The sequence below is a fragment of the Podarcis filfolensis genome, assembly GCF_964270895.1.
Source record: "Podarcis filfolensis genome assembly, chromosome: Z".
In the NCBI taxonomy this organism is placed as follows: domain Eukaryota; kingdom Metazoa; phylum Chordata; class Lepidosauria; order Squamata; family Lacertidae; genus Podarcis; species Podarcis filfolensis.
Window position 1 is genome coordinate 4972412 of NC_139617.1, and position 23929 is coordinate 4996340.

Here is a 23929-nt window from a genome sequence, read left to right on the forward strand (position 1 = left end):
AGATATCTAGGAGCCCAGTTTTGCATCAAGAAATGGAAGTGCATTCATGTCAGGAGCATATAAATAGGCTGATCCACCCCTACCAATAATTAGAATGGGCATATCGTGAGGCACCCACCCTCTGATGACTACACTGTGCTTATTTTTCCAAACAAGTGAACTCCTACTTTTAAGGTATAGAGTAGCCAGTGTGGTGACTTCCAGAGGTCATTGGACAACAACAACTCTCATTGCCCCCAATGGCCAGGGATGGGGTAATCTAACAATATCTAGAGGCCACATTAGTTTAGAATAAAAGAGGAGAGAGAAGAAGGGCATGTACAGTGGTACCTCGGGTTAAGTACTTAATTCGTTCTGGAGGTCCATTCTTAACCTGAAACTGTTCTTAACCTGAAGCACCACTTTAGCTAATGGGGCCTCCTGCTGCTGCCGCGCCACCGGAGCACGATTTCTGTTCTCATTCTGAAGCAAAGTTCTTAACCCGAGGTAATATTTCTGGGTTAGCGGGTCTGTAACTTGATGCTTATGTAACCTGAAGCATATGTAACCCGAGGTACCACTGTATTTAAGTAGGCATGGTGTGAAGATAGCAGACTGGGGGGGGGGTGGTTTCCTCCCCCTCTCACAGTGCTAGAACACAGGGAAATCCAATGTTAGAAGATTCAGAACAGATCAAAGGAAGAACGTATCCACAAAGCAGATAATTAAGCCTTTGGAATTTGCTCCAACAAGATGCAGCGATGGCCACCATCTTGGATGGCTGCAAGAGAGGGTCAGAGAAGTTCATGGAGGATAATGCAATGTTCTTCCTCCACTCTCAGAGCCTCTAAATACCAGTTGCACACTAGTACAACTGGGGAGAGTGCTGTTGCACTCACATTCTGCTAGAGGGCTTCTGAATAAGTCATCTGGTTGGCCACTGTGATAACAGAATGCTGGACTAGAATGGCCTTTGGGCTGATCCAGCAGGGCTCTTCTCACATTCTTAGAGAGCATTTTCTTCCGGCTTCTTAACACACCAAGGGAAGTCAGCACAGAAATATTAGTTTTGAAGCTCCGACAGCAGGCTCAGAGCTGATATCTATTTGTGGCAAATCCGTTAACCAGCTTCCCAGCAAGAGCTGTGTTTGCAGACCATAGTCTTCCTCTGCCTAAATCACCATCATGCTCATTTGCACATTTAATTTCTACCCAAAAAATAAAAATAAATAATTTCACAGGACTATGATTGTCAGAAATGTCATGGTTTCAAAAGCAAAAAATTAAAGCCAACAGAAAGCTGGAATTTGTTATTTAAATCGGAAGCCGCAGAAAAACTTAATTTCAAGGCAAACAAGATTAAACGAGAAGCAGAATGTGCACACATGCCAACAAGGAGGGGAGGGGGAGATATATATTAACAGGACAGAATTTGCAAATACAAAAATATGTTTTCCTCACTTAATTGAGCAAATTGGCATTATTAAATTAATGCTTTCTCGAGCTGAACGCTGTGGATATTTTTCCACCACCACTACTCCCTGCCAATGTGTATTTACAAAATTAAGAGAGAGGATAAACTTTCCAGATCTGCTTCCATGCTGCAGAAAAGTCAACATCTGTCAACAGTAATGGCTTTGGAAGGACAACTCGCAGCCAGCTCCTGCAAATGCGTAACCCCGAGTTAAGTCCTTCTGTGTTTAATGGTGTTTCAACATAGCTAAGTGTGGATAATATTGCAGCCTTGGGTAGAGGAACTTGCCTTATTCTGAGTTGCCTTATTCTGAGTTGCCTTATTCTGAATTCATCTTTCAGTTGTTGCAGATGAAGGGTGAGGACAATGCCAGATTGACTAATACTCTCTCTGGCTAATCCCTTGACCTTCTTGGTTTATTTTATCTAATAGGGTGGGGATGCTTGACAGGATTCAGGAGGCTGCAAGTTCCTCTGGGGGAGGGTTGTGGCACAGACCTCTTTAAAAGAAGTATTAAGTAGCCAAATCCTGAAGAAACTTAAGCCAGAAGATCTGAAACATCCCCTTCCTGAAGACACTCTTGGATTAAAATAAATTTATCCATATGCATAGTTTGGGGGTGCTCTTGGATCCATCTCTTTCAGGCCCAAGTCACCTTGGTGCAGGGGTGACCCGTCCCATTTTGCCGCCTGAGGCCAAATGGGAAAGTGTCACCTCCCCTACTGAAGCCTAGCTTATCAGGGTTGCTCAGTGGCTGTGGCTTCCAGAAAAATCTCATGAGATCTCGCTAGAAGCTGCATGGATTCTGCAGACTGAAGTGGCTGTTTCAGTTCACCTCATGGGTGGGGCAGCCTTGCCTTGGTGGGAAAGGGTGGTTACTACCAGCTTTGGTTAGTATGGCAGCCATGACCATTCCTGAACAGGGTTAGACTGCTGTGATCCATGCTCTGGTAACCTCCATATTGTATTGCTTCAACATGTTTATGTTACAAGTTGATTTGGAAGCTGTAGCTAATGCAGAATGTGCTTGCCTGGCTGCTTAGAGGGGCTTTGTATGGGATATACTATGTCTTTGCTGGACAAACTGCACCGCCATTGATTTGCTACCAAGTCAGCTTCTAATGTATTCTTCTTGACTTAAAGCCCTAAGCAACTTGGGACCAGGCTATCTGAAAGACATCTGCTAAGCTCACTGTGATATGTTGGGAAGGGTCTGATTTGTTGGCCTCTGTCTGTCTCAAGACCCCATGCCTCGGGGTGGGGGGAGATAAACCACTGCCCTAGCAGCACCAATGTGACCTCTCCAGGTCACAAGCCCGGGCAGTGTGTATGGAGAATGTTCCTGAGCTGCCCAGATGACAAGACCCTCCTCTCTGCCTTGCTGATGTGGTCCAAAGGAAAGCAGAGCAAGACGTTTGGCGTCAGCTTGGCTGCAGGAGTGGCTGGAAGGAGGCATACAAGACACCATCCAACTGCCTCAGAGACTCCTCTCCCGATTTGTGTAGGGTTTACTCCTTAGCCTTTTCTTCTCCTGAAGATATCCCACAAGCCAGCAGAGGTTTAGGATCAGAATTTTCCTTCTCCCTGATGAGCTAACTTCCCAGGTTGACAAGCCCCATCTGCCCCTCACATGCAGCACATGCAGAAACCACCTTCTCGGCTGTTGGACCCACTACTGGCGTTGCCCATTCAATCTGCCAAAGCCTGTCTTCACATGCAGAGGGAAATCCAAAGGGTCTACTATCGGTATGCAAATATTCATATGGCTGTAATGTGGGCCATGGCTCAGTGGCACAGCATCTGTTTCGTATGCAGAAGATTCCACATTTAATCCCCAGCATCTCCAGGTAGAGCTAAGAGAGACTTCAGTCGCAAACCTTGGAGAGCTTGTGCCAGTCAGCATAGACAATACTGAGCTAGACAGGCCATGGTCTGACTCAGTACAAGGCAACTTTCTGTGTCTTGTGACACCACTGTCATAAGAAAAAAATTACATGAGAAATTGGAAAAAAAAATACCTGACCACTGGGGAAAAAGAAAATCCCAAGAAATTGAAGCAGCTGATCAACAGAGAAAGTTCTACTGAACATTTTGCCATATGACCTGTTTCCAGGGTTTGCAGATGCTCATCTCCACCATTTCAGACCCTCCCAATAGGTGCTGTTGATGCCTATTGATTATATTGGACAAAGACATCGTAATGTGGAGAGATCTTCTCATTATCAGTTTAATTTGGAGACAATTAACTTTGCTTTTCTGATTGATATCTGGCTGTTCTTGTTATTTGCATTTAAGTTTTCTTTTAATGTCAGCTATTAATTGTACAATTAAAAGTAATAAATAGTACTCAAAGGGTCAAAACTAATATAGCAATTTCTTCCAGGTCTCAAATGCAGGAATTGAAATGAATATTGCAGACTGGCTTGTTTATTCAGAGTACAGCATTAGTGGCTTTTTTTTGTTTTTTTGACACATAATTCAGAGTTTCCTTTATGGAGGATTTGGATGTGTTGGGCAGTGGAGTGTGGGGAGTGGGGGATGAAGATCCTTGCATACACCCCCAAGCACCTATGAGATATCTCTCTCTCACTGCTCCATTATGCATTGCAGAGATAATTCTTATCCATGAAGGATTTCAAAGCCATGTGAATGCCACCCCAAAGCTAGGAGCAGCTCAGATGAATTTGCAAATGCATGTGTAATGAAAACAATGGACCTAGTGGGGTTGTCCGAATGTGGTGGTTCAAACTCCTGGTTGCCTAACTTTCTTGGATAAGGGTCCCCAAACTGTGATCCTTGGTCCACCAGTGCTCTGCAAACTTCATTCAGGTGGTCCATGGCATCTGTGGATTTGTAGTTGAAGAAGAGAGATGGTGATCATGTTAAATATCAACACTGGTTTCTGACTGCATTTTTATTGCTTCTTATATTGTATTTTATTATATTACAATTTCAATTCTATGGAATTCAAACTATAATGCAATAATACAATATACAGGCATGCCACGGAGATACTGCTGGTTCAATTCCAGACCACTGCAATAAAGCAAATATTCCAATAAAGTGAGCCACACTTTTTTGTTTGTTTCTTTGTTTTGCAGTGCATATAAAAGTTATGTTTATACTATACTGCAGTCCATTAAGCCATGGCCCTTGGCTGCAGGGGCAGGAGGCAAAAAACCTGGCTCCAGCCATAGCCAGCTCCACTCCCTTGGCCAGAAGAGGGGCAGTGGTGGAGGGGGTGGGCTTCCTTCCCCTGGAAGCGGCCAGGCTGCCTGCAGCTGCACCCATGTCCCCATTAGGAGAAATATCTGCAAAGTGCAAGAAAGCAAAACATAATAATGTGAGGTGTGCCTGAACACATATTGTTGCATGCAATTTGGCTAATGTAAACATTTGCACAAAGCAAGTCCCCAAATACATTGCATTTTGTGTGTGCTATTTTCATTAATATATGCATTTGCATGTACAACTTGACCGTAGTATGTGCATTTTTGTACACACAACTTGACTGGAGAACTGCATTGCAAAATTCAGAGAAGTGCAACTCTTAAAGGATTACCATGTTTTGGGTTGCATATTGTAAATAAGAGGCATTCACTTTTAATGTCAACTGAATCTTTCCCTCATTCCTATAAGGCACTTGGTCGGGAAGCAAAACACACACAGATCTGGGATAACCTTTGCTCCCACAGTCCACAAAAGGCCTAGATCCAGCGTGGAGAACCTCTGGTCCAGGACCAAATGTGGCTCCCCATAGCTCCCTATCTGGCTGCCAGGTATGTTCTCAGTTCCTATCTCTCACTGCCCCTCCTCTATGCCCCTCCTCTTTGGCTTGGCTGGAAGTGCCCTTGGCTGGTGACCATGCCTCTTGCTTGCCTAGATGGAGAAATGGGTGTGCAGAATCCTCTGGCTTTCACCTGGCTGGAACGTAGCCTAGGGAGTGACCGTCGTATTGGATGCTCTGCCCATTATTTTTACCTTCAGCCCCTTACCCAATTTTACTTCCAGCTCCATCTACTACAAACATGCAGGCCCCGCCCCAAAAAAAGGCTGTTCAGGGTTTAAAAAGGTGCCTGACCCTGGCCTAGTTTTCCCCCACAGGGAACCACAGGAATTTGTTCTTATTTAATCTTACAGAAGAGAGAACGGATGAATTCTAAGGATGCCCATTTGATCCAGTGTTAGAGAGATTTCTGGTGGGGCAGAACATGACTGGGCATATGGCAACCCTCCCCTCTGCTGATGTGCCACTTCTTGCATTATTCATTTCAAATCAGATCCATTTTTTGAGGCCATTTGGAGCAGTTTTAGCAAGACAGGGGCAGAACGAGGTTTGCTCTCTCTCTTACGTTAGATCTTCCTTTCCTTTGTGCTAGCACCGAGTTTTTGGGGGGAGGGATTTTTTCTTATCTTTTTTGAACCATCTCAAAAGCTGCAAGCATCAGCCTCACAATGACAAAAGGAGTGTGTGGGCGTGCAGTTGATCAATTCTAGACTGTCACTGGCTTTTCATTTACTACTCTGAATGTGATTTGGGGGTGGGGAGGTTTGTTGTTTTAAAATGAAATGAAATGAAATGCACAGAAGTTGCATGAAATTCTCAAAAACAGAAAATGCCAAAGGAAGAGGAAAGGCAAGAGGGGAAGGAAACTCCACTGAATGTATTAAAAGCACCCAAGAGCCAGTGCAGTTCACTGGGAGACCTTGGGACAGTGGCTGTCTCCTGGCCTAACCTACTTCACAGGGTTATTGTGAGGATAAAATGGGGGAGTGGCGGGAGGAACCACATATGCCATCTTAAGCTTCTTGAAGGAAAGGTGGGATACAAATGTAATCATGAAGGAAGGAACATGGTGGGAGGGGAGATTTGATTAGGTTGAATTTCACACATTGAGCGGAAGTGGCCAGTTGGTTCTTTAGCTGCATATTTCTGGTCAGCTTAGTAATGGGAATGTTAGCCTTACATGGGCTCAGGTGCTCCTTTGCATAAAAAAAAAGTTCCTCCCCACTTTGCTTTGTTTGTTTTGTGCAAACAACAAGTGTCCCTGCATTGCAGGGGGTTGAGCTAGATGACCCTCATGGTCCCTTCCATTTCTACAATTCTATGATTCTATGGTAACCAGCACAAGAGAAGCTGAGAAAGAGACAGTGAACCATAGCTCAGTGGTTGGACACCTCCTTTCGATGCCCCTGGCTTAATCTCTAATGGCACCTTTAGGTAGCTGAGGGAAAGATCCCACAGAGCTACCGCCAGTCACTGCAGACAGTATTGAGTTGGATAAACCAGTACAAGACAGGAAATGTTCACTGTCCAAACCATTGCCAAAGTCACGGGTTTGCATCTGGAAGAAAGCAACAGAAATGGAACTTGTGCAGACATTGTTTGCTGTGTCGACTCTGCAATGACCTATTGCAGAATGAACCCAGAGGATTTTTTTAAGAAAAGAAAAACCAGGGTAAAACCCTCCCTACTTAGAGGGAGATAATTGGCTTCATATAGAAACATCCCTTCGACAAGCGAATTCCTGGCTGGAACAATTGAAACATCGCTGTTCTGCCTGTACTGCACAAGCACAAGGTAAAAAGGCAGCTGGGATTCTTCTCCCCTTGAGTCTCTTGAAATGCATGCAACTCTCCCTCCAAGGAAAGAAAAGAGATTCTTGCCAATTCTCTAATATTACACTCAGGAAGGGCCCCTCCTGAGGTCCTCTTTATTGTGCATTCATAAAGATTTGTGCTCATGATATTATAAAGGTAAAGGTAAAGGGACCCCTGACCATTAGGTCCAATTGTGACCGACTCTGGGGTTGCAGTGCTCATCTCGCTTTACTGGCCGAGGGAGCCAGCGTACAGCTTCCAGGTCATGTGGCCAGCATGACTAAGCCGCTTCTGGCGAATCAGAGCAGCGCACGGAAACACCATTTACCTTCCCGCCAGAGCGGTACCTATTGATCTACTTGCACTTTAGGGCTGGTCAAACACAGCCCCTCTTTCCATACTGTCTGTGCCTGCTAAGGTTTCAGTGTGGACAAACTGCTTCATTTCCAATCCTTGCATATCCTGTAACTTCCTGCTAAAACCCCATACATTTTCAAACAACAAACATTCTGGGGGTTGTTTGACTGATTTTGTTGTGATATGGCCTGAAATATACTCAGAGTCGCAAAGTGATTTCATGCTCTTTATTCAGCTCATAGTGGTGAGGAGGAATGAATGAATGTCCCCTCAAAGTATCTGCTTTATATACATTATTTACACAATGGGCTGCACATGATTGGCTAATTCCGGAATTCTACTGTAAGCCAGACACCAGAACTAATGGAAGTGGAATGATCTGCAGACAGTATAAATCTACAACTAATGCACTATTGGTAGCACCTTCCACACCTTTAAAGCAGTAGCATGCCACTTTAACCAGTTGCAGCTCCCCCCACCCAATATTCCTGGGAGCTGTAGTTTGTTAAGGGTGCTGCAAGTTGTTAGAAGACTCTTATTACCCTCACAGAGCTACCGTTCTCAGAGTAATTTGATTTCCAATCCCTTTCCCAAGGGAATTTTGAGAATTGTGACTTTGTGAGGATCTCCTAACAACTCTCAACACTCTTAACATAATTATTTGGGGAAAGTCATGACTGGTTAAAGTGGCATCATGCTGTTTTAAATGCATGGTACACCTGAGGCCTTTGAGGAAAATTCTGCTCACCATTTTACTCCCCTAGTCCTGATCATGCTATGATTTAAGCTAAGGTGCAAAACTGCACAGGCTCAAATTATTTCCTTTGAAGAAACAATTCAGGAGTGGCAACATTTTCTTTTTGTCTGTGCTTTGCACAAGTCTATCAGGAATGAAGCAGATAAAGCAAAGGATGGCACAGGGTGGGGTGGAACAGGAAGGAAGGAAGAAGAGAAATTGCGGGAAATAGTGAGGGTTGCGAGTGAAATCACAGTTGCACATAGCTGTCTAAAAGCCAGCCCCATGAGACCATTAAGTCCAAGGCCAAAGACAGCCATTCCATTGAACCAAAGCTCTGCCACCAAAGCCCACCTGTAATGTGCAAAAGTAGCTCACAGAGATAGTGTAATGTAGAAGAGCCACACTTCCATGGCAGAGCAAATGCTTTGTGTGCAGAAGGACCCAACCTTAGCACTTGGCGTCTCCAGGGAGGAATGCCTTCAGTCTGAAATCCTCGAGAGCCACTCACAGTCAGTGCAGAGAATATGGATCTGTTCCCTCTTAAGGAATAATGATGAGGACTAGACTCTTAGCTTCTTTTTGAGAGCAAGAGCTGCAGCCACGTGGTGTAGCACACGTGTTGCATGTGGAAGGTTCCAGGTTCAATTCAGGCACCTTCACGCAGAGTTGAATGCAAAACTCTGGGGAGTTGCTGCCAGTCCGCATAGGCAATATTGAGCTAGATGCACCAATGGTCTGACTCAGTATAAGGTGGCTTCTGATGCTCCTACAATCGTTGAGTCAGTTGCACTTGAGCTGCTTCTCTCTGCCGGGGAGCTCTCTCTGTTCCCCCTTTCTTTTTTGCGATTCTACCAGCAGCATCTTTTTTGGGCTGCAATTTGCAGATGTGAGAAATCTCTAGAAAGATCTATCTGTCAAACACAAGCCTTGGCAGCCCACACATTCATCACACTCCACAGCCTTAATTCCACCCCATTCCTGATTACGGATCAGCAGGCTCCATAACCAGCCACCGCGCCACTGCTTTCACTTGAGCTGCAGAAGGCTCCTTGCTGGAGCCCAGCATGCTAATTGCTATGCGCTGGGGCACGGGCGAACCTGAGCAAACTGTCAGAATGGAATGAGAAAAATAAACTTCCAATTAGCAAGTGGGGGGAGGGGGGAAGAAGCCATTTCCTTAAAAAAACCCCACAAAAAAACCTACCAACCTCCTAAGTCCAAGATCATTTATTCATCAGGTCCCTTTCCTTTAAAATAAGGCAAATGATAAGGTCACTGCATAAAGCAATCCTTTTCAAAGGTGTACAGTTAAGCGGATTCTAACTCTCCAAGAATTTAAGAAGAGCCCCACGCCCATCTACTGCAGTGTCCTGTTTTCAATAGTGGCTAGCTAGATGCCTCTGGTGTCCCCATGAAGGCAACACCTTGTCCTGCTCTCTCCCCCCCGCCCCCAAGATATAGTAGTCAGAGATAGGCTGTTATGGCACATGGAAGTTCCATTTGTCGGCAATTGCTAATGTCCACAGATTTATTGCATTTTCATCCCATCCTTTCTCCTAAGCAACATGAGATGGCATCCACTGCTCATCTTAACCCTTTCCCATTTTATCCTCACAACAAGAACCCATTGAGGTAGGTGAGGTCTTTGTGGGTGATTGGATCTTGTCACTCCCAGTCCAGTACTGTACCCAGGGGAACCCCTGACTCACTGGGTACTGCTGAGCCACTATTTCCATCAACCCTTACCATTGGTCATACTGGCTAGGGATGCTGGGAGTTGTAGTCCAACAATATCAGGGGGAACAAAGGTTTTCAACCTTCCCTGCCTTAGAATTTTCTTCCTCCCCTACAGCCTATGAAAAGAAGCTCTAGAGAAGAGCAGATGGGAAGTCCTGGGCTGAACATAGCTGATGCTGCACAGAAAGTCAATCGGTAGCTATATGCACCAGAAACCTCTGCATTTATCTTCTCCCAGCAGATTCAGTGAAGCACAAGTGTCTCCCTAGGTAACACCAGGGAGGTGATTAAATCTTTTGCCAATAATAACAATAACAATAATTCATCCTGAATGAGCGCAGGCTGGCAGACATGGCAAGGATAAAACAGTTTTAAAAAACATCTCAGGCAAGAATCTCAGGGTTGCTTGGAACAGTGTATTTCAAACCATCAAACGTCCTGGTAAACAGCAATGTTATACTGTTTCTCCTGAAAACCAGTAGTGAAGGAGGCAGATGCACCTCCACAGGGAGGGCATTCCACAAATGGGGAACCACCACCAAAAAGGCCCTGTTGTTGGTTAACATCAACTAGTCAACCCTAGCGGCAGAACTACTACCACGTCCTCATTGTAAGATCTGAGATGGATGATATGGGAGAAGATGCACTTTAGGTACTTGAGTCCCAGGCCTCCTGGGGATTTATTTGCTAGAATTAACACCTTGAATTTGGCTGGTACCCCATCTGTAGCCAGTGCAGTTCTTTCACTTGGCAGCAGCAGCAGCAGCAGCAGCAGCAGCGGGTGATTCATTTCTTGGAGGCTGGATCTGCTGCCCATGCGGATCCTGCCTCCTGAGGTGGTCATCTCACCTTGCCTCATGGGTGGGGCGGCCCTGCCTTGGAGGATATAAAACTACTTCCACCCACTCATTCCTGACTACATCATAATAATATGCATTGCACTGCACAACCTCAACCCAGTAAAGAAACAACCAGCACTAACAGCAGGTGCAAACATCAACCTCGCACTCAAAGTAGCTCAAAGCAGCCTTGCACACCAGCTGCAAGCAAAACACTTTAGTTGCAATCATTTGTTTAAGTGAAAACAAAACACTATCTTCTTTCCAAGCTCCCCTTCCATCCTCAATACATATTTACCATTTGCTGTTATGTAGTCGCACCTCATATTTTATGGGCACAGATTCAATGCACTTACTATTATTGCCATTTATAGACTGCTTACCACCTGAAAGATCTCAATGCAGTTTACAAATACATTAAGCATATATACATGGTGTCAAATGTCACCATGATATCATGTCAAATGATGATATCAGGTTGGGTGGGTGAGACAATACTGCTTCAGCTCCAGAAGTGTGATTGCCACTTCGCCAGGAGAAATCACTGGAGATTCATCCCCATTCATCACTACATTTAAGCTGTACATTTACCTGGAAATAAATCCCATAGAACTCAATGGGTAGACAAGTATAAAAGTGCACTGTGCAAGTATAAACTTGTGAGGATTTCAGAAAAACTCTTTTCGTGGATGACGTAGAAGAAATCCACCTCTGCAGGACTCCCCCCCCCCCTTTTGAGGTTCCACTTTATGGGATACGCTTACTGGCACTGAACTCAAAATGCTGTAACCTGTGTTTTTTCTTGAGTCACATTTCAAGGGTTTTGGCATTGCATTTGGCATATATTTATATATTTATGTTTTTAATAGCTGTTTAGGATTATTCGGCTCTGCGATTGCAGGCTCTCTTTTTTGGAGATTCGTTGCTTTGGCTTTTTTTTAAAAAAAGCCTAGCAACAATAAAAGTCACTTTTCTCTGTTTTTCCATGCAAATACAGTTGTTGTTTTTTTGTTTTTATTAAGTATTGCACTGAGGACATATGTCAAAATCCAAATGCCAACATTACAAAAACATTTATTCCTGATGGAATTCAAACATATCAGAACCCAAGAAATATCAGAATGTCAGACCAATAACGGAATACCAGTCGGTTCACCCCTAATCCCCAACTCTGAATTTGGGATATGGCCACATAACCAGATTCTGTAATTGACTAGCTTGCTTTCCACAGATGAACCTGGACCTTGATGTTAAACATAACCATTCTCAAAATGCCTGTTACTTCTAGCCTGAGACTGAGGTGCTCAGGTTCTGCTCATGGGCTTCCCTACTAAAGGTAAAGGACCGCTGGACAGTTACGTCCAGTCAAAGGTGACTATGGGGCTGTGGCGCTCATCTCACTTTCAGGCCGAGGGAGCCGGCGTTTGTCCACAGACAGCTTTCTAGGTCATGTGGTCAGCAGGACTAAAGCGCTTCTAGCACAATGCGACACCATGACAGAAACCAGAGCACACAGAAATGCCGTTTTCCTTCCTGCCACAGTGGCAGTGCCAGATTTACATATAAGCTAAACAAGCTATAGCTTAGGGCCCCATTCTCTTGGGGTCCCCCCAAAAAATTTAAAGGAAAAAAAACCACTGGATATACATTTCCAAAATATAAGATAAAAAACAAATAAAATAAAACCTACATATAGCAAAGGTGTTTTGTGTTGTGTAGGTCCATAAATTACCATATAGCATATATTCAACACAAAAAACAGCAACAATTTGTTGTTGACAAAGGACAGCTGGACACATAAAGGGCCCCATTACGTTCAGTAGCTTAGGGCCTCTTCAAAACTAAATCTGGCCCTGCACAACAGTACCTATTTATCTATTTGCATTGGCATGCTTTCGAACTGCTGGGTTGGCAGGAGCTGGGACAGAGCAACGGGAGCTCACTCCGTCATGGGGATTTGAACTGCCAACCTTCTGGTTGGCAAGCCCAAGAGGCTCAGTGGTTTAGACCACAGTGCCACCCACGTCCCTGTAGCATCTGATCAGCCACTGTGAGAACAGGATGCTGGACTAGATGGGTCATTGGACGGATCCAGCATCCAGACTCTTCTTCGGTTCTTATGAATAGGTCCCAGACATACTGTTGGTGACAGTGACTTATTATGATTACATCATTATGCTGTGGAATTCATTTTTTAATTATTGTATTGCATAAATTATGTTCTTAATGTAGTGCCTGGGATCTTTGGATAAAAAGTGGCATATAAATCCAAACAAATAAATAATGGATAATGTCCTTGGTGGGGGTTTTTTTAGGGGGGGGTGCAGATCCATTAGCCAATAAACATTTTTAGTAGTCTGCTTAGCAACATCGTAACAGCCTTAACAACAGAAAGCGCCTCTCTTTTGAGTTACGAAATTCCCCTGTGCAGTTTCCTGCCAATTATCCAAACTTAGCATGGGAGATCAAGTAAGAGGGTTTACATAAGGTACAAGGCAAAGGATTCAGCTGCAATTCTGCAAAAAAACCCCACCCCACCCCATTTTCACACTGAGCAGAGAAGCACGCTGCAATAAACCACTTCCAAAGAGCAGCTCCTATCCCCCATCGTTGCACCAAATAAGCATCGTTACATTGTTTCCGGGGCCTGGGTTTCTGACACACACAAGACAGGATAAATAAACCAAGAGTGTGGAATGCAGTTGACACTTACCGATGTGTACAAGTATCCTTCGCTGTTCATGGCTAAGTACAGTTTTGTTTGGACGCCTTGAATTGCCACCACTCGTAAACCCACAGGTATGAGGTTAAACAAAGCTAGGAAGGAAGAAGGAAGAAGGAAGGATGTTAACCTCTCCAGATTTCAGCAACAACTTCAAATCTTTCATTGAAAGAGACATTTTGTGAATATTTAATATGAGCTTCTTTTTTTAAAGCGAAGTAGCACGGCAGGACATCCACACATCCCCTTTATAAAGGAGCAAAGGCAAGCTAATCAACTCTCTTGGGGGTGAGATGGGGGAAGAACCCCAATGGATAAGATCATTTCACGGACCCATATATCCAAGCTTCCTGCGTCCAACAGCAACCAAACAGATGCCTACAGGAAGCCCTTAAGGAAACTCTTGTCACTGTCGCTCTTTAGAAAATTGTATCCAGAGATAAACTGTCTCTGGCCATGGAGGTTCTGCATCTCCATTGTGGCAAATAGCCACTGATACATAGGAAAAGACAAAGCTGCAGGAGCCCCAAGTGACAATGAAATGATATCAGAAAGGACGATTATTTGAACATGAACAATTATACATGCAAACACTTGGGTATGCATGTGTAAAATGCAAAATTACAAAAATACAAATTCTTCAAAATATAACCACTGTGTGAAAAACAATGAAGTTCTCCATGCAATACAGATAATTAAGGACGAGAGCTCCAAGATTAAACTTCGCTTCATGTTGCTTCAAAATCAAATTGGAGAATTATTCACAAGTAGCATAACCTGAGATATAATTCTGGACATCTTATCAATTAGTATCAGTATTCTCTGATTCACAGAGAATGCCATTTTTCCTTATTTGGTGAATTTGTATTTTAACATTTTGTATTTTATACAAAATGTGGGATGAATTTACCCCATATGTGCCCACTGAATCATTTTGATCTGCGGAACTGGCACTGTTACCGGTACACAACTATACTTGCTCTGTACTTGCAAGGAATCAATTTCTGGAACTCCCTGCCTATTCACATCAGATAGGCAGCTTTGCTGCACTGTTTCGGCACCTCCTAAAACTATTCTTGTTCAGGCAAGCCTATCCAAGCACATTGAGCTGGTGTGCTTTAATCTTTTCCCTTTTTTAAAAAAACTTGTTATTATCTTTGAAGGTTTTTAATTGTTTTAAGTGTTTTTATTGCTAATTTCAATATTCCTTAGAGGTTTTCCTACAATCAGGTGTAGCATCAATCCTGTTAAATAATAAATAAATAAAATAAGCATATACCCACATATGTTCATGTTTAAATCATTATTTTTGATATCATTTCAGTCTCACTTGGGTTCCTGCAACTTCTTCCTTTCTTACTTACACATGATGAACCCCTCCTCTGTTTGTTGTTTTGTTGTTGTTGTTGTTGAATAGCCACTGATTGGCATATGATTACATGAATTTCAAGGATGGTTGATCCTTCATCTAGTCGGTAGGTACCCTGCCAATCTGCGTTCATGCCTCCCCTCCTGCGGTTAGAGCATTGGACCAGGGCCTGGGATGCCAGCAGCCGGTCACAGTCTTTCAGCCTAACCAATCTCAAAGGGCTCTGTTGGGGATAGATTTGTTGCATAATTGCCTAGTTTGTTGTGGTTGCAACCCACCCTGCATAAAGCATGGATAGGAAATCAAATAAAATAGGGGACAAATAACTAAAATGCAGAGGAGGAGAACCTTTGGAAGTTCCAGAAGCAGTCCCAACGATCAGTTGGTTGCCGGGGCTTCAAAGCACCGCAGCATCTGACTTCATTGTGATGGAAGGTGATTGACAGGTGGTCAGCCCCACACACTTATCAAATATGGCCCAAACAGGATATAGACGTGTATGTGTATGAGTGAGGGGGGGTCAGTGAGCAATCAACAGAGATGTTAGATTTTGGATGGTACTTGCTTTGGTTTCAGTACATAGATATGCATCAGTCCGTTTAGCAAAATGTATATACCGCTAATCATAAATAAGCAAATCATCTAAGCCATTAACATAAAACCATATAGAACATTATTATTTTTAAAGAGCAAGAGACAGACTTTGAAAGGCATCAGGCAGAATAACAATTCTAAAATACAGATACAATCAACAGGTTTTTGTTTTTTATAAAAAAATAACCCAAATGTCCATACTAATATTCTACGTGTTGTGCATAGACTGCAGGTGGGACACAGACCACATAGAGTGCATGGGACTCAGAAAACTCAGCTGGTGCTCTATAGCTCAAGGAAAACCTGGCAGCAAAAGGCAACATTTGTTTGTTTGTTTCTCTTCGAAAGTTGACCTAGATCTGCATGTACCCATATAAATCAGCAGGTGTAATTTTTTGCAGATTTGGGCCTGCACCCCAGGTCTTTCCAGCACTTAGGAACACCTTAGACAGCAAGTCAATAACAGCAATACATATCAAAGCATCTCCCTTGCAGCAACAGCCTGCAACCAATTCATTTCAAAACATGATAATACAGCAATCCAAACAAATGACCCAATTCTGCAACAGTTCATTTCAATAATGCTGACATTATAATGACATTTCAGCTTCGGTAGAAGATAGGCAGTATCAGCCACTAAAGCTAACACAAAATCAATTATTATTTATCAGTTGTTAGAATACATTTTGTTAAAATACATAAGCCATGAGTTGGATACAATAAAACTTTCCGGTGCAGCCAGGTATCCGTCATCCATCAGTTCTTCCAAAGAGCCAAGTGCTGTGAATAGAAACCAGATACAGGCACCCAGAAAACTGCATTATACTGAGTCAGACAATTGGCCTATCTGGCTCAGTGTTATCTGCACTGACTGGAAGCAGCTTTTCAGAGGCACAGACAGAAGTCTTTCCTTGTGGTCAGTGGCGGAGCTGGGCTGATCAGCGCACTGCGTGATCCTCCCCAGCACCCGATCTCGGTGAGGCTGTGCAATCCTCCCAGGGGCCGATCTCAGCACAGGGGGCAACCCCCCATGGCTCCCAGGCCTACAGCAAGCTGGGGGGAAGGGGGAGAGCCACAGCAGCTGCTGTGCCACTTGCCGCTTTGCTGCTCGCTGGGCTTGGGGGAGTAGCGGGGTGTGGGTGTGTGCCGAATGTCACCCCCCTTCAGGATGACACCTGGGGCGGACCACACACCCCGCACCCCTCTTCCTATGCCCCTGCTTGAGGTCCCAGGAGAGGCAGGGTACTGGACATGGGACAAATGTGTGCACACTGAAACCCCCAAGTCCCCATGATCATCACCCTGTGCGCAACTGCCCTCCAGCCATCCTCGTGCTGAGTGTGTGTGGGAAACTGGCCATGCTTTTGTGAGATCTCCCCCACAACCGCCACCCATGCACAAATTGATGTGGACTTGTGGTGAACTCAGTTTAAGATTAGAGAAATGAGACACTGAAATTGAGAGCTTTATCCATTCCTACTACTGGGCTATGATTAAAATACAGGCAGGTCGAAATCTTCTTTCTCAAGGTTAACTAAGGGGCCATCTACAAAAGCCCATACAAGTGGCTGGCTGAAAATTACTTCTGTAGGACAGTGGTTTTCTAGGGTGGGGGAAGGAGCTGCATAGATAGGAACCCACCATGGGAGTACACCGTGCTCATAAGACCTCTTTTTGGCAATCTCTCTACCCTGCTGTCATTATCATGGTCATTTTTGCTAGTTCCTAATAGCAATGAGAAGCAGGTTACAAAAAGTTTCTACATGAGGAATGGCCACAATATCTTCTGTAGAGTGTATCATAATTTCAGAGCTTTGGGGGAAATGGTTTTGTTTTTGTTTTTTGGCAGCCATTTATTATGTGGTCTTAACATAAACTTGTCTTCCCAACAGAGAATCTAATTATTTATGCTAGCGGTAAAAAAGTTCATTGAAAATGAACACATTTTGTCATACGCAGCATAATTGGTATCACTCCTGGTTCTTCCTTTGGCTACGATGAGCATTTAGCAGCCACCAGATTCAGACTGCTGAGAGAGGTGTCTAGGGGCCTACCCATAATCCATCTGCCTCATCCATCACACATATGAGGGTGCAGAAATTTGGAGCGGCTGAATGGAAGACTATTCAGATGCACTTCCCAGTAGCATGGGATCATCACAAGAAGAAACAGCTCCCATCATATATGAAACTAAGCAAGGGGGCATGGAGTGAGTCCATCACTGCCAGAAGGAGGACCCTTGTTATTTGGGGAGGGATCACCATCCTGGAGCCAAGCTACTTTTCTTCAGGAGATGAGGCTGGGGACTCAGAGTGGAGGGAGAGGGACCACCACTGCGAGCCTTAGAAGTACTTGCACCGGAGAAGCCCTAACAGCCAGTACCCTTCTCTCCACCCTCTGACTCAGAAGACTGCATCTCAGAAGGCCCAGGGCAAGCAGAGTCTCCTTACTCCACCCAAACAAACCATTGTTGGAGAAGGCTTGGGCTTCTTAAATTAAAGAAGCCACATCTATTGAGGCAGAGGTCCAGCTCCTATAAAAGGCTCGGCCTGTGAGTAGCTGTTGCTGAAGCAACATCTAAGCTGTGTTTTGATGTTGCATTATTCATCCTGAGCCATGGAGCTGTCCATGGTACCTCCCTTGCTTTTGTTGAGACCAGAACTTACATCAAAATAATTCATTAATATAGATTCATTTGATTTACTGTATTTTTTCTCATGAGTGTGGCTTTGAATTGCTCTGAATTTTGATATATGCTTCTTTTTTTGGTTAAAAATATTAGTCCAATGTTTGCTTTTGAGTGGGTTGTTTGCTGTTAGCTGCATTGGGCTTCACTTTGGAATGAAAAGTGTGGCATAAGCAATAGAGGAGGTGTGGAGAAACTTGGCCCCTTCCACATGCTACAACCCCCGCCATCCCTGGCCATTGGCCATGCTTGCTGGGGCTGATGGGAGTTGTGGTTCAGCAACATTTGCTGAGCCAGAATCTCTCCATCCCTGCAAGAAATGGAAGTGAATACGAGTAAAACCTAGATAACAGATGTTAGGGGTTGGCAGGGCTCTGAAGAGTGTGTGGTGGAGCCAGGTGACCAGGGGAGTGACCCAGGAGATGGGACCAGCGATTTTCTAGGGTGTCATGCCACCTGCAAGGCAGGAGCCTTGGGAGAAGGGAGAGTCTAGGAAGTCTGAGGCAGAAGAAGGCATGCAGGATGTGGCAGAGGAAGAAGGGATGGTCCAGGTGAGGGGCGGGCCGGTAGATTCCCCACCTTCCCCTGACAAACTGTGTCCTAGAACCAGGAGGGGAGAAGTCTCAAGTTGCAGGCACACAACCCATAAGAAGGTATATAAGCTGGAAGAGGGAAGGGGCTCTCCTGTTGCTGCAGCTGCACCACAGGACTCAGACCTATGGACCACTGCCTAGAATCTAGAAGCATGTGTGCATGTTTATCCAAAACACCGTGGAAGCTGCTATAAGCGTTTATCTTGCCAATAAGTAATTAACTATTGGATGTGTGCTTCTTCCTTATCTGGGACTGGCTGTGACAGCAGCACCCTTTGCCCCTCCCCCATTTATTTCCATCCATGTAAGATTTTGCTTAATGTGGAACACGAAGATCTGGTCTAGTTGTTTCACCTTCAAATGTACAGAGAAGGGGCGACCACTTGGGAAAGCAGCTCCCTGAGGAGCAAAGAATGGACAAGGGAGTCCATGCAGCCCTTTGGGTCTCAGAGTTTCAACAATGATTGAGTGAACTCTCTCCCTTTAACAAAGCATAAGATGACAGGAGAAGCTTCATTTGCGCTGAGTAATAAATGGTTCAGTCCCCAGCATCTCCAGGTAGAGAGATGGAAAGGCTCCCTGAATAAAAATCTGGGCAGTCGCTGCCAGTCCAATGTAGACAACACTCAGCTAGATGGCCAACTGAATATTAAGCAGCTCCCTATTTTTATTTTTTTTTGCAGCCAATTCATGGTGGACAGATCTAGTTGTGACTGACTACCTGCGTTAGGCAAAAGCAGAACAACAGCCGAGTTGTGATGCTACTGTCACACCCGGCTTGTGCACCAGCTTGAAGCATTATTTTATTTATTGCATTTCTATACAACCTGTTCAACCAAGATCTCTGGGCCATTTAAAACCAAGACTAAAATGAAAATACATTTTGCAATAAAAACACATTTTTTTAAAAAAACACACACACACACAATGTTTTTTAAATAATAATAATCCCACACAGAAAAAGTCCAGGAAAAGAAAGCCACCTAAAGTTAGCAGAAAACCAAGCCCCCCAAACAATTAAATCCACCTTAAAACCCAATAATTTGACAGAAAAATACAAGCGTTTGACAGATCATAATGGAAAAGGCATGGGAGAAGAAGAAGCTTGGTGACTAGCAATGTCATGGCCTGGGTGCCAGGCGAGCCTTTCTGGGGAGGCCATTCCATCCGTGCGGTACCACTACTAACAAGACCCTCTCCCTAGAAATCACTTGCCTTTGGCAAGGAAAACCTAGGGAAGAATCTCTGAGGAAGATCACAAGGTGTGCTTGAAAAAAGGCATTTCATTAATTCATTCATTCTATACTACCCTTCAAGGATCACAGGGCAGTTCACAATATAAAAACATAAAAATGCAGAACACAATAAAAAGCAAAATAAAAAATCCCCCCCCCCGACACACACAGAACCTTCCTGGCTGGCCATGATCAAAAGTCTGAATGCTGAAGTGGATGAGCCACTTAAATGGACTTGAATACTTCAAGAGTTTTGACACTTGAGATGTGTATCATTAGGACCCATCCAGTTATTGTGATTGCAATTTGTTTTAAATTGCATTTAATGTTGTATTTTGAATGATTGTGGTCCACCCTGGGACCTTAGGTGAAGAGAGGGTAAATCATGGAAGAGGAGGAGAACCTATAAACAAAAACAAAACAAAAAGGAGGCTCTCTTCCAGATCACTGTGCATAACTAATTCAGCTTTCCTACAGCTGCCATCTCTGCAAGAACTATGTTCTTGAACTATGAGACCGTTGGGTATTGGGCGGTATTAAATAAAATAAATAATAATAATAATAAAAATAATGTTTTTAAAATAATTGTCATGGACACAGACTCCTGAAGGAAAGCTGTGCTGGGATGACTCCCACCCTCCAACAAACAAATGATTCAAAGGTTTATGGACATATTTGTGTAAGGAAAAAACATTTTCCCACTGGATATTTTCACCTGACTAAATCCAACTCTGAAGATAGAGAAGAAAGACTGAAAGCAGAATCAATCTGAGGTCTATCACCAGAGGGCGGAACATGCAAATTTAATGAAGTGGGCTGGTTTCTTCACCTTCTCCCCCACAGTTCTGGGTGGGATCATTTGTTTCTGGTACCTTTGGAGAAGCAATGGCTTGGATTTATTCCAGGCAAAATGAGGGGGTGAGAAAACTTTCTCCAGGTGGAGAACAAAAACCTAATGAGATCCAAAGCAAAGAGATGAAACCCTCCAGATCTCTATGGAGATAACATTTGCACAGGTTTTTCAGAAGCCACCACTACCTCCACTGGTTCATCGAACATTCAAGTGTTTTTGTACAGAAGGTTGAACAGCAAACACAGACAATAATGATGTTGCCTTGATTCCATCTGCCACATGCTATCTCCAAAACAGCCATTGGATTTGGTGTTGTTTTTTAAGCCATTCATATGGACTTGTAGACTGCACAAACAAACCATTTCCAAGGTGAATACTCACTGTAGGTACTCTCTTCCTCTTTAGTGCCATCGATAGTTCCATCTGCTTGTAGCTGCAAGTGATACCCTTGCCGGCTGTACAGTTTTGTTACAATGCCTTTAAGCTGTGGTTCTGTAAGAAAACAAACAAGTGGAAAAGATTAAAAGTTCAGTTCTGAAACTGACATTGCATATGCTTTCGGTGAACAAAAAAGACATGCCTCATTTTTCCAGAGAGAAAAACCCCAAGCTAGAAGTTTCGCAGCTATTTGTGAGATTGCCGAAACAAATCAGCAACTGGAGGACTGGTGGTCACCACTGACTTGGGGTAAGAAATGCAGGTGGTTTTAAAACACAAATCTTGTGCCAGTGGATCAAAATGCCAGCAGTATGTTACATGGCTGAAGGAGCTAGATCTGATTGCTATTAAGATTAGAAATGTGTTGGCAAGGAAAAGATCCTGCTTTTTAATGAGCTTGAGATTCATCAGCAGTAGAATAAAGAGAGAAGGGAGGAAGGAAGGAAAAACACTTCTTAAAATGAGAGGACGTGTGCTAACCAAGAACCAAGCTGAGAGGTATAGTTAGTACCACTGCAGTTCCAATTAACCACTGAGCATCAAGAGACAGAAGTACTAAAATATATGCTAGAGGAAGGTAATAGGAAAGAGGGTAAGTGTAAGCAACAATACAGCAGAATTGAACCCAAATTATGCTTTTACTTGGTTTCAAATGGCGTGTGTGTGTGTGTGTGTGTGTGTGACAGTGAAAGAGAAAGACAGATACTCTACAGTGAATATCTGGAATTTGGCAAGTATTGCGATTCCAGACAAATGTTGAGAATGTCCAAAAACACCAAGGATACACTATCCAAAGTTTTACATTCTTAAAATTAATAATAATAATAATAATAATAATAATAATAATAATAATTAATTTCTTTAAAGTGTTTAAACTGGGTTGAATGTTGTATTTTTATATTCCTGTAACCTACCCTGGAATCTTATAGTGAAAGAGAGAGAGAAGGAAAGAAGAAAGAAAGAAAGAAAGAAAGAAAGAAAGAGGATCTGTCTGTATCCAAAAAGTAGGGAAATCTGTCATTTGTCTTTGAATGTTCCCCAGACATTCATCTGGCTTTGTCAGCATCCATGTGCAAATGTCAGCATGTGCCACAGTCGGGTGATTCACTGGAAAGTCTACGCAGTCCTCCAAGATTTCGGCATCAAGACTCCTGTCCCCCACACCCTCAGGTGCCCCTGGCTAGAGCAGAGTGCCCCTTGACTGGGATTAGGGAGCCCAGCAAATGCACACCCATGCCTCCATCTGGAGCCTGCTATGCAGCTAAACAGACATATGAACATTTCCGAAACTCATGGGTACAACATGAGTTGTCCTTGCCATCTTGATGGTTAGTAAATGAGACTGTAAGGCTCAGTCAGAGCATCAGAGGAACGTGAAGACTTGACTGAAGAATGACTTGTGACACAATGAAATGTAGCCTCATGAATGGCATGTTTCTTTCCAGAAAGGGTCAACAAACACCTGCGCCATAGATATGGAGATCTGTGCCTGGGGATTTGTCTGGCTTCATCAATTTTAGTTAGTTTGGGACCTCTGCAGTGAAACAGTGAGAGGTGCAGAAGCAATTGTTGTCCACCTCCAGCCACAGCAAAGAAGCTGTTCCCATCTTGTTCAAGTGGGATCTGGCAGTGATGCATACTGCTTCCCAAAAGCAACCTTGCAACATTAGCAAAGCAGACCAACCTGGTGATGCTGTCAAGCTTATTTAGGGCCTCACCATCTGTCATGTCCCTCTTTTAGGTTGCATCTAAGTGGCCTTTAGGACGCAGGTGGCGCTGTGGTCTAAACCACAGAGCCTAGGGCTTGCCGATCAGAAGGTCAGTGGTTCGAATCTCCGCAACAGGGTGAGCTCCCATTGCTCAGTCCCTGCTCCTGCCCACCTAGCAGTTCGAAAGCACGTCAAAGTCCAAGTAGATAAATAGGTACCACTGCGGCGGGAAGGTAAATGGCGTTTCTGTGCGCTGCTCTGGTTCACCAGAAGTGGCTTAGTCATGTTGGCCATATGACCCGGAAGCCGTACGTCGGCTCTTTCGACCAGTAAAGCGAGATAAGCACCGCAACACCAGAGTCATCCGCAACTGGACCTAACCGTCAGGAGTCCCTTTACCTTTACCTTTAAGTTACCTTTGGAATTTTTAGTTTTTTGGAAGCATACCTCTAGAAATGCAATGTACTGTGATGACAAATGGGGTTGAAAACACACACGTCGTACAGGCACCCACCAGGTTTTGCTACCACTTCTCATCAGCCACCTACTTAATGGAAGATTTTACAGGTTTGGAAGATTTAGCGAAGCAAAACCAAGGAGCGGGGATTTGCTAATTCCGTTTTCCAAAATACGCTAGAGCATTTACATGCTTGCTCATCCCTTGTTGCTGTGTAACATTTGAAATGGCCCATAGTTATCAGACCCACCACAAACTGGATCGCTGATTGTTGGTTAAATGCTGTTAACAAGAACAACCCTCTATTTCCTTTTACAGCCTGTCATTTCAGGTGCCTTCACTTGTTTTTTAAAAAAGCATATGTGTACACAGAAGATGTGTCTGTACACGCACATACACAAGAAATGCAGCATATAAAGTTGAGATGTGTGTTTGCAAATACATGTCTTGTACAAGTTCCTTGCATCAGAGAGTGACATAGCTCCTGGTCAAGTGAGCACAGTTAACCCAGGGATAATAGGGATAATAGCTAGGCAGTGCATGAAAC

At 43.9% G+C, this 23929-nt stretch overlaps 1 protein-coding gene across 7 annotated transcripts in view; it reads right to left on the reverse strand.

Moving 5' to 3' along the window:
• FGF13 (fibroblast growth factor 13) overlaps positions 1–23929 on the reverse strand; it is a 235754-nt gene that overhangs the window by 14659 nt on the left and 197166 nt on the right. For all 7 annotated transcript variants that reach the window (XM_083595640.1, XM_083595639.1, XM_083595638.1 and 4 more), the window contains 2 exons: positions 21160–21270; positions 13440–13543 (listed from right to left, as the gene is read on the reverse strand). In XM_083595640.1, the coding sequence (XP_083451766.1) occupies positions 13440–13543; positions 21160–21270 (215 nt within the window). The remainder of the gene's footprint in view (positions 1–13439; positions 13544–21159; positions 21271–23929) is intronic.